This window comes from Heliconius melpomene, chromosome 14, assembly GCF_056956725.1.
Source record: "Heliconius melpomene rosina isolate 202511_hmr_F chromosome 14, ASM5695672v1, whole genome shotgun sequence".
Taxonomy (NCBI): domain Eukaryota; kingdom Metazoa; phylum Arthropoda; class Insecta; order Lepidoptera; family Nymphalidae; genus Heliconius; species Heliconius melpomene.
The window spans coordinates 4,338,355-4,350,273 of NC_140402.1; the positions used below are offsets into that span (position 1 = coordinate 4,338,355).

At 30.5% G+C, this 11,919-nt stretch overlaps 2 protein-coding genes across 2 annotated transcripts; both read left to right on the plus strand.

The window, feature by feature from the left end:
- The first annotated feature begins 63 nt into the window (after positions 1-63).
- Positions 64-11,905, plus strand: LOC146532032 (uncharacterized). Its single transcript, XM_085197747.1, has 7 exons — positions 64-199; positions 1,854-1,957; positions 2,769-2,956; positions 3,343-3,550; positions 8,809-8,890; positions 9,234-9,420; positions 11,665-11,905. The coding sequence occupies exons 2-7, from the start codon at positions 1,932-1,934 to the stop codon at positions 11,847-11,849; spliced, it is 876 nt and encodes a 291-aa protein (XP_085053873.1). The 5' UTR covers positions 64-199; positions 1,854-1,931; the 3' UTR covers positions 11,850-11,905.
- LOC146532033 (ejaculatory bulb-specific protein 3-like) lies at positions 5,229-6,503 on the plus strand. Its single transcript, XM_085196988.1, has 2 exons — positions 5,229-5,518; positions 6,084-6,503. Exons 1-2 carry the CDS (start codon positions 5,341-5,343, stop codon positions 6,293-6,295), a joined length of 390 nt encoding a protein of 129 aa, XP_085053114.1. The 5' UTR covers positions 5,229-5,340; the 3' UTR covers positions 6,296-6,503.
- Positions 11,906-11,919: the final 14 nt, after the last annotated feature.

The following is an 11,919-nucleotide window of genomic DNA, read 5'->3' on the forward strand; positions in this document are numbered from 1 at the left end:
TTGTCTCCTGGATTTACCTCGTTTGCGAATGAGATGCTAGGTTAGGTTCTTTTCTTTTGTATAAATTGGAAGTAAATTTTTCTATTTTATAAAGATGTGAGAATATAGTGTGTTAAAAAGATTTTTGTTGTAAGTGGTGCAATCCATAATCCTATAAAGTTTTTTTTTTTTTTAATAATTAAATTATGAAATGTTAAAGGTAAGTCTTTTTATTATGGCTACTCATTTATACATAAAGTAATTTTTATATTAAGCTTTTTGGTTTATTTTTGTGCTTTTCTTGTCATATGTATATATATATATATATATATATATATATATATATATGTGGGCTATTTCATATCTATTAGAACGGTGCCGATCCCGAAGGAATTTCAGGATAAAAAGATAAAAAACACAAGACAACACTATATTCCAGTCTTATAAGAAAGAGGATTAGCCTGACCAAATAAAAAGACAGACCAACAAACATAGTTAAATCGTTCGTAATAGTTAAATCGTTTATTTGTGCTTTATTATCGTGTAAATAACATGAACTTGAAAAAACACAGTTGACATTTTAAATTCGCAGACACCCACCAAACATTTTGTTTAATAAGACCTAGACCTAGGTTATTGAATTTATTGAGGATTGAATTAAATTATAACCATTTTGACAAGAAAAAAAACAATTATAAAATCTTGTTTACAAAATTAATACAAAATAGCTACTATTAAATATAACGATAATGATGAAACTTCTAGAATTCAATTAATCTTGATATCTTTATTCAATTTGCTTATATTGGGTGGAAATTTAATATTTATTTCACAATGACAAACAAACAAACACACATGCACACCAGTTTTACCATGACAATAGTGTACGTGTAAATTATAGTTTAAACTATTTATATGACTGCCGAGTTGGCAGATTTTATTATCAACGATTCGAATCATTCTCATGTACTACCTACATGTGCTCTTAAGACGTCCGTTTCCTTATTTTGTTTCAAAGTCACGTATTTTCGTAGAAAAACCGACTTTTATTTTGTTGTCATTTGTTTTTTATAATGTATAAAAAATATTAAGTTAATTTATTTGTATTTGTATAGTATATGAGTAAGCACTCCAAAATCGTTAGGTTGTTTGGAATGAACTAGACATATTTTTAGAATATAATTTGTGGTGCTGTTAGCCTAACATTTATTTTGATTTTAGTACTATTTATATATATACGAATTTTAACGTTTTAAATATATTGACATTAAAAAATATTTCACTAAAATGTTTGTAATTAGCAGTTTTCTATCTATCTATATATATAAAATCGAAAGGTCACTCACTCATCACGAAATCTCAGAAACTCCAATTACTAGAAATCTCAAATTTTGCATAGGAGTTACTTATAGGACGTAGGTGCTCGCTAAGACGGGAATTTGCAATATTCGACTTCTTCTTCTTCTTCGGGTTGTTTTTGGAGTCGAAAGTTTGTATGAAACTTCGTTACAACAAATGCTAGGCGTCTCAAATTTTGCATAGACGTCACTAGGACGTAGTCATGGAGACAGATATTAATAATAACATAGTTCACGCGGGTGAAACCGCGAGCGGGCCGCTAGTAATAATATAAACACAGCACAAAGTGTAACTGAAAAATCACCAGAATTCGGTGGAAAGTGGGGAACGGAGTGTTTTAACACTAGGTGCCCTCTTCCTACCCTGCTGTATACGAGATACAGCGTGAAACTGATTTTAATTTTCATAATAATTATTGCTAGTTTTGTTTTAGTTCAAAATAATATTTCATTATCTTTCTTATTTTCTATATTTTATATGGCATAGGATGATGATATATGTAATGTGGCTTGCAGGTGCTGGTTTCCAAAAGCTAACGACCGGTGGCGTGCCATTGGAGAGACTTAAGTCCAGCAGTGGGTGAAGGTAGAATAATGATGATAATGATGGATTATAAAACGTAATAAAAGAAAATATTTTCAATCTAATTTAACATCTTTTATAGATAATTAAAAAAATATTAAAAAATCTTGTTGCAGATTTGTGTTCGCCTGTTGATGGTGTGTCTAATTTATATGAATTTAATTTAAAAAATTGTGTAACCTAATATCAACATTCTGACATGGAGTAAAAAGAAAGCATAAAGTTATTCGAAATTTGACAACGATAAAGATTTTTAAAATGTACTGACGAAATTATTTTTCTTAAATAGTTAGATGAAGATTCGATCATATGTATTAATAATAAATATTAAGAACTGGTATATTAACGACGATATTTTGAATGATGCTATTATGATAGCGCTAATTGAAAACACAATTTTGTTAATTGTGAAATTTTATATATTATAAGCCGTTTTGAAAAAAATAACAGTATTTCAATAGTCGTGCAGACAAAGGTGAGTTTTAGTTAAAAATATAAGAATTTAATTCCCTTAATATTTCTATTACCATTCATTTAAAGATAGCGTTTTATAAGTTAACAACATTTTTATATTTTAACCAGAGGGCTCGGTTCACATAATACATTTTAATAGATCCTTAAATAAACCTGTCTTGAATATGAGATTTGCATCGAAATTATTGTTTGGTGTTCCAAGAACTACTTACTTAGAACTACTAGGCATAAGAAACTGTAGTAAATTAAGAAATATTATGTGATTTAAACAACAAATTGATAAAAGTAATTATATAAATAATCGCGAAATTTTAGTAAGATTTTTTAAAAATTCTAATAACAATACTAACTATTAATTATTTATTTTTCGTTAGAATCAAAATGAGGATTATAGTTTTATTCGCTCTATTCGCCCTTGCGGCTTCCGATATGATGTACTACCAGAGCCCTAACGACCACCTCGACATCGACGCACTCCTTGCCAACCATGAAGAGCTTCTGTCATACCTCGACTGCTTTGAAGACAAAGCACCCTGCTCGGAACTCCTTGCTGCCTACAAAAGTATGTATTTAATTTTTTTTGTTTCTATATATCCATCAATCAGCCTTTTAAAATCCACTGCTGGAAATAGGCCTCTTCCAATGCTTGCCACTCTATCCGGTCCTGCGCCCCTTGAACCCAGCTGGTTCTCGCTGTCTTCTTGAGGTCGTCGGTCCACCTGGTTGGAGAGCGGCCTATATATAATTAATAATAGCTTCACGCTGTATCCCGCATACAGGAGCGTAGGCAGAGGAAACTTAATTTAACACTCTGTTCCCCATTTTTTCTATGGATGTTATTGAAAAATTAAATTATAAGAAATTATTCGTTTTAATGTCAAAATATATATCACTTTGAAATGTTATATAAAAAATAAATATATCTAAAGAATAATATTGTCTTTTCAGGAAACATCCCAGAAGCAATTATGACGGCGTGTAGATGGTGTAATCCAAATCAAAGATATCTATTCTGGAAATTCCTTCAGGGACTTAAGGCTTTCTATCCCATGGAATACTGGAACTTCAGACATTTCTATGATCCCGAAGACAAATATTTCGAGCCTTTGGTACAAGAAATCTCCAAATATACGCAACCTGATATGGACATCATTATGTAAATTTTGTTTATGATAAATAATTTTTGGTATAATGTTCAGGATTTCTTTATTTTTTTGTCGTCACTACTGTCACCTTTATCTTTCATTATTTATCTTTTTTCTGACTTTGTTAGGGATTTCTACGTCATTATTGTTGTTTATCTAATGCTGACATTATAATGAAATATATTCAGTTATTTTAAGATTATCCTTTTATTTTCCTAACATATCATTTCATTCTTATCTGATTATGAATTGCATAGGAAGTGGGATATAATGTGTCGGCGTTAAGTTCCGCTACACACAATGCCTCCAGTATTCGGCGAAAATGGGTAACGGTGTGTCTAAGCACTAGGTTCCCTCTGCCTACCCTGTTGAGTAAGGAATACGGTGTGACGCAGAAAAATAGGAATAATTAATGTTTTACCAAATATTTATTTTTAATAGCAAAATCACTATTTTGCCATTAAAGTACCATCAGGCACATATGAAGAAATTATGATCAGTAAAACTGATTAGATATTTTGGCTGTTTCATCGAAAATGCTGAATTTTAAATTGGAATAATATTCATTGGATATTCTTTAATTTTACGCGAAAATGTGAGACAAATGAGTAGAGTAAAACTAGAGTACCTATTTAACATATTCTTTTCTCTTTACTGTACTCATCGATTGACGTATTATAAAAAAAACCTTATTGGGCTAAGCGAAGCGAAGCTCTTACTGGTCAAAAGTGTTTCGTTGTAATGCTACTCCTCCTAGACCGTTAAACCTGCAGCTCTGAAAACTTTGCGCAAATTAGCTTGGCTCAGCTCCACCCGTCGCATTCCAGCATTCGGCGGATCCTAGTTATGTGTAAATTCAAATAATTTTATTCAAAATAAGAAGTTACATGCTTCATTTTTTTAACGTCAACTAATATACCACCAGTTCACTAAAGTTAATGCCTGAGAAGAACCCTCTGACCTGAGAAGAACTGACGCAAAAAACTCAGCGGGGCTTATTTTTTAAAATTTAAAACAAATATATATTTAATTATTTAATTTTTTATACGTTTTCTTAATAAGTATTTTTCTTTCCTAAATGTGGAATAACACTTTAAAAGTGTTAAAAAAGCATAAAGTTATTTCCAACTTAATTATGATCAACAATCGTTTTAAAATATAATGAAATAATAAGACAAAGCTGCGGTCAAAAGTATTGTTTTAAATTATTGGGAACAGTTAACAGATCTATTAATGATAATATTTTGAATGATGCTATTAAAATTGACACTTAATTGAAAATATAATTTTAATTATGCAATTAATTATATTCAACTTTATATTGTTAGCTATTTTAAAAATTTATTAGTATTTAAAATTAGTAAATTGTACTAGCGGACGCGCGCAGCTTCGCCTGCTTATTTGTGCCCTTAGGGGTGAATTATAATAAACCATAAAACACGTGTTCACTTAAATACTTTTAAAAATCTAAATGTCAAATTTTATAAAAATCGGTTCCGATTTAATTTTTTTTCCATACAAACTTTCAACCCCTATTTCAGCTCTTTAGGGTTAAAATTTTTCAAAATCCCTTCTTAGTGGATGTCCAGATTACGAAAGTAAACATCTGTCCAAATTTCACGTTTTTACCGTCAGCAGTTACGGCTGTGCGTGCGTCTTACCTCAGTCAGTGAGGACAAGTCCTTTTATATACATAAATTATGAACACAGGGCTCGGTTCACGTGTATTCATTTTAATTATATTCATTTCTTACTTCGATTAACTATACACTATGAATATTATTTATTTTTTAGAATAAAAATGAGGAGTATAGTTTTTTTCGCCCTATTCGCCCTTGTGGTGGCTGACGAGTTCTTCAAGACCGGCAATGATCATCTCGACGTCGATGCTGTCCTTGCCAACCGCAGTGAGCTGCAGGCGTACCTCGACTGCTTTGAAGGAAAAGCACCTTGCACAGAACTTGCTGCTAGCTACAGACGTATGTATTTTTTTTATTTGTTTCTCCAGTATTTTATTTCGCTAGAGCTAGAAAAAGTTTAGATTTTTAGAAAACTATTTTTATTTTCATGTTATTTCCAAGGTGTATAAATCAATAGTTATAAATTATTATATGATACGAAAGACCTTTTATTGGGCTTTATTGAGGAAAAAACCACGACCCCACACCCAATAGTCAGTCTGTATTAGCCAATTTTCTTCAAGTAACTAAATGTTTCCAAAAAAATTGCTAAACCACTAAAAATCGCTGAACAGCCGGTATTGAGGTCCCAAAGACCACCGTCGATCCTTCGATCACGTTACACTGTGGGTATAATAGTTACATCATAAATATAATGTTAGACACATTTAAATAAAAAATACAGTAATTTAGCTTATATATCAGAATAACACATTGGCTACATATCATTGAGTTTGAGCGGGCGAAGCCGCGGTTGACTTAGGAAATAAAACTACGTTAGTATTTAATGTTATTGAAAATATATATTACACATTAAGATAATAATTAAAAAATAACTATCACTAAAGAACTATTGATTTTTCAGGAAACATTCCACAACCTATTGTGTCGGCGTGCAGACTATGCAATCCTAACCAAAAATATATATTCTGGAGATTCCTTCAGGGACTTAAGGCGATCTATCCAGAAGAATATTGGAACTTCAGACATTTTTATGATCCCGAAGACATATACTTCGGTGGTTTGGAACGAGTCATCTCCCAATATGAAAGACCTGATATGGACTCCGTACTGTAATTTTTATTTACGGTAAATAATTTTGGGTGTAATGTCAACATATCCATATGTTTTTCTTTCTGTTCCCTTAATTACTTTAGTGTTCTGAGACTTTGCTATGGTTTTCGATGAAGTTATGATTATATTCCTCTAATGTTGAGTGTAGGACATTAGGTACAATGAAATATATTTACTTTGTTTTAAACTTCTTTTGTTTCTCAACACATAATTTCACCTTTATCTAATTTTGGATTGTATTTGTTCATAATGAATATATTATTTTCTTAATATTTACTTTTAATTATAAAAGTCAAAAGTCAACCGTACGCGCTTAATCATGACTTCTACATATATATCAAAAAGGCAAAAAAGTTCCTATTTCCTTTCTTGTATATAAAAACAAAAATTGAATATTTTTCCCTTTTTTCTAGTAAGCTAAATATTTCACTTGATAAAGTAAAGTTGTAAATATTTAAATATATATTTTATTAATAATTAATTGAGAGGGAATCTTGATAAATAACATAGCAATATTTCTTCTGACAATTTTGCTTTGACCAGTTTAAAGCAGGCATTTCCAGCATTAAATATATTATTTATCTATTTTTACACTACTTGATTTTATTGAGCACTAGGGTGTAACTGTAACGCGACGGTTGTCGGTTCGATCCCCACTCGAGGTAATGATTTTAATAATATTTAAATTTCTCTAATATTTCAGTATCTCTAGTACCAAGTCAAAAGCCCGGCGTTGAGATGCCTCCATAAAATTCAGAAAGTGGGGAACAAAGTGTAACACTAGGTTTCCTATAGCGTGCGGGATACTGCGTGAAGCTGTTTTTTTAATTGACATTATTAAAAAGAATTTTGTAAGGTGTTTATGTAACGAGATCATACTTGTCGATCTTTATATAATATTTCTGTGCAAACTAACTTTCGGCCTCAACGAATTTAGTTCAATGTTAGTCAACGAATCCTTTCGAATGTTGATAACGCAAACTTTATACTTCAACCTGTTAGTTGTATACTAAAAATAAATAAAAAAATAAATAATATAAAAACACTTTATTTGTTCAACAGATTTTACACAGAAATAATTGTTACAGAAAACTCCTTTTAAGCAAGTACTACCTGCATTAGAAGACCCCGCTCTTCCAATACAATATCTAAAATATCTACTTTAATATTAACTTAAAAAAAGACAAAAAATTAAAAAAAAACATTATTATAAAACTTTTAAATAAAATAACTCATGTACTGGTTTTAGAAGTGTACATTTATATATAAATTAGACGAATGCTTTTATTAATAGTAATGATGTTCCCAAACAACATTCAGAGCACGTTCTTTAGAAAAAAACGTGGTATCAGCATTGGCAGGTAAAAAGTGGATTTGGTCGATAATTTTCAAAATATGCAAATAGCCTTGCCAGAATACGGGAATAAGTATAAAAGGAGTAGTCTGAATAATAAAGAAGCATATACAAGTGTAATTTTATATCGACGTGACTAGAAGATAACGTAGTAAGTGACATTTATATACATACTTCGATATTTCTTTGTTTTTATATAGGTTGACCTTTTTGTACGATCATTAATGCTTATATCGCCATACCAACAGACGAAATCTGTGTTTATATTTTTTTTATTGTTCCAATATTATAACCATATTATAAATTCGAAAGTAACTCTGTCTGTCTGTCTGTCTTTTACGCAATCAGGGCCAAACCGCTAATTCAATTGTGATAAAATACTCACATAGAGATACTTGAGGGTCTCGGGATGAACATAGGATACTTTTCTTTCTCATATTTGTAATATTTTAGATATATACCAATATATTAAAATACTTATTAATTTGACATGCAATTTATTCCGCCATGTTAATAACAACCGTCGCTATGCGACCGTTGCTAAGCAACGATTTGTAAAATTTGTTGTTAGAAAACGTCACCCAAAATGAGCTTGCTTAATGCATCTCTATTGAAAACCGAAAATAATTTCATAAATATATTTAATAAATATTCGTATAGTTCAAGCGGGCGTAGCCGCGTTCGGGTCCACTAGTTATATTATATATATTTTCTTTAATTACGGTGGAGGTATTTCGAATGTTACAAATAAGTTAATTATAATATATTAATATGGCTTAGTTATTTAAATTGTATAAATACGTTATAGTTAATTGATATTTAATTATAATTGTAGTAACACAATCCGCTTAGTTTCATTGAACCACTTGTATTGATAATAATGATATGCATGTTCGTGATGTTAGAGCAGACATATAGACTAACAAAAAATACTATAAACACTCTTATAATAAATGGGAATTATCAAGCTATATATATTCATATTAATTAAAATATTAATATACAAAATTAATACCGTCCTTCTTTTTTGAATTTACATATTTTGCATTTTACTTTATTATTGCCTTAACATTTACCTGTTGTCAAAAGGGAAGAAAACATTTATAAAAAAAATATTAAATTTCATTCATACAGGCTATAGGCATTAATGAATAAATTATTTTAAACAGAATCGACTTTATTTTTACATTGCTAGTCCAACACTACGAACTAAAGGTCGATTGTTATCTCAGCTATTATATAAGGTAAATATTTTTATTAAATATCTATTCTTCCTAATCCAGTTCTTGAGAAATAAACACGAAATTATAAATATTTAGAGTAAATAGGTGTAATATTGTTATTTCCATTATTATTTCTTTTTACAAGCTCATTTAAAGATAACCTTTTAAAAAAGTATAAGAAGCATAACCTCTAAAGTTTGTTTTAAGTAAACATTAAGACGGCGAGGTGATTAAGATATAAGTGGCAGTAAATCAAATTAATTATATATATACCTAAAAACTATTTACTTTTTTCTCTTGCAATATATTACATACAAATTATATTAAGTTTTCAATACTTCAACAGTGTTTCGCTTGATTGCAGGCTGTGAACATGAAGTGCCTTCTAGTACTTTCTGGTCTTCTGGTGCTGGCTGCTGCTCAGCAATACAGCAGTGAAAATGATGATTTGGATATCGAAGCGGTAGTTAAGGATCCAGAAACTATGAAGGTTTTCGCCGAATGTTTTAATGATAAGGGATCTTGCAATGAACAGATGGCTGATTTTAAAAGTAAGTGCTGTTAATTTTAAAGTAAATTTTATGTTATTTAAGTAAATCTTTTTATAAATAGGGTAATGACACCAGTTGTCGACGGTTTAAGGACTTTTTTGTTATTTACATTATAGATATAAAAAGTATATAAAGTTTAAAGCATTAAAATTACAATCAAAAATGTTCAAATAAGTTTTAAGTTATTAAAATAAATATTACGAATAAAATTTTTGATAACCATAAAATATATTAAAATTGCTTTAAATTTGTATTAGCAAAGTATACAGAAAATCTCTAGTTATCAATATTGAAGCACCATTAATCGACACCTAATTATCGAATGACATATAATATAGAAATGGAAATTATTATTTATCTCCTCGAGTGGGGATCGAACCCACCACCAGTCGGTTTTACCGTCACGACGACCCCTGCGCCACGACTGGCCTCTGTCCATCAATTTTAATAATATCATATATTTGGAGTTTTAAAAAATAAAATTTCTGTATATTGCCTTATCGAAGTGTTTTATATAACAAAAGTTTTTAAAGTTTATGGTTTATTTAACTTACTTTTAAGCATGTTCGTAAATAACTTACTTTTAAATGTCATGGATGACATAATAACAAATATTATGTTTTCTGGTAGAAATTTTAAAATAAATATAGACAGTATTGTTTACTTATAAGTTTTTTTTTTTATATTCACGCTGAATCCCGTACTTAGCAGGGTAAGCGAGTAAGCAGAGGAAACTTGGGTACCTAATGTTAATACATTCTGTTCCCATTAAGACATGAGTATTGAGCGGCGGAACTCAACACAGCGCTTACGTCGTTACTACAGTTAGGAAATGGAAATTTAAATATTTCAATTCCTTAAATGGAAATCGAATAAGTTGTGCCTCTGCGCCACGACTGGCCTCAACAAGTAATTCCTTTTAAATTAAAGATAAATAATATTGAAATAATAATTTCAAATAATAAAACGAATAAAATAATATTTATTTTAAATTTTTAAATTAATCAAAACATATTAACACAGGAAGGGACTGATAAAATCTACTTGTTAACTGTACCTACTGTACTTAACTTCTGGTCAGACTCAAGGCATTTGGCGAGTAATATTTAATCTTACCTTGGAGCTTGTTTTAACTAAGAGATTGTTATTTTAAAATGAATCAGCATTTTTGTATGAAAATCGTCATCATCAGTTGAAAAGTATGTCGAATAAGATTTGTTATGATTTAAGGCGGTTGTTCTATTTTCAAATAATAGGTATTAATTTAAAGAAGAAATGTCTTATCGTTCGTTTCATGGGTTCACCGAGGTGCCCATCGCATTGCATGGTGAGGAGCTCAGAGCAGTATCTGAGATCTGTTTGAGGGTTTTTATGGGCCCAGGAAAGGGAAAACATATAGGAAAGGCAAAGAAGAAAGAAATATTCAAATTGCTTATACTTACGGAATGACAGCCGTTTTTAGCTTCTCGCTGTTTCCCGAAACTAGCACGGTAGGCAGCGGGAACCTGGGAACCTAGTGTTTAGACACTTCCGTTTCTAGTGACGAGAACTTAGTGTCGCGCTTTGAAGAAATGAAAATATTAAACATCTGATTTTCTCGATCGGGAATCGAATCCACAACTTTTAGCGTTTAGTGGCCTGAAATGACTAGCCTCAAATAATAATAATCGCTTTTAATATATATATCTAGGTACTTTAATATTCCTAGACGGGCTATTGAATTCATCATTAAACTTTGAACAAGCTTGATCACATTGAACTTTAAAATTTAAGAAAGATTAATCTTTCCTTTAAGAGCGATGCAACTTTTTCGAAATAGTATTCATTTAATATTTTTGTTTATACGAGTATATTAAGAAATTTATATGTTTCAAAATATATCTTGAAATAATATTTAAACAACTTTACATGCTATTTTTAATTCTTGACAAATAAAAAACATGTTGATATTATTTTTGTGGATTAACTAAGAAAACCGGGCTAGTCGTGGCTAAACCCTCGTGCGAAGCGACAAGTTGTGGATTTCATTATAAACGAAATATTTAATATTTTCATTTCCTCACTCTGGCGACGTGGCAAAGCCCGGAGAAACTTAAAACTAGGTTCCATAGTTCCATTTGCTTACCCTGCTGCTATATGCGGGTGTATCCCACGCGTGAAGCTAAAGAAAAATAAAAAAAGTAGGAAGTACCTACTTTAATTATAAAGAAATTAAAAGTAACAAAAATAATTATATATTTTCAGAGGATATACCAGAAGCTGTCGTAGAAGCTTGTGCTAAATGTACTGCGGCCCAAAAACATATCTTCAGACGTTTCCTCGAAGTACTAAAAGTGAAGAACCCTCAAGAATACCAGTACTTCAAGCAAAAGTACGACCCACAGGACAAGCATTTTGCCGCTCTGGAAGCAGCCATTGCGAATGCTTAAACACTTCGATATAAAGAATTCTAATAAGATCTGGCAATAAAATATAATACAATTTATTACAGATTTTTTG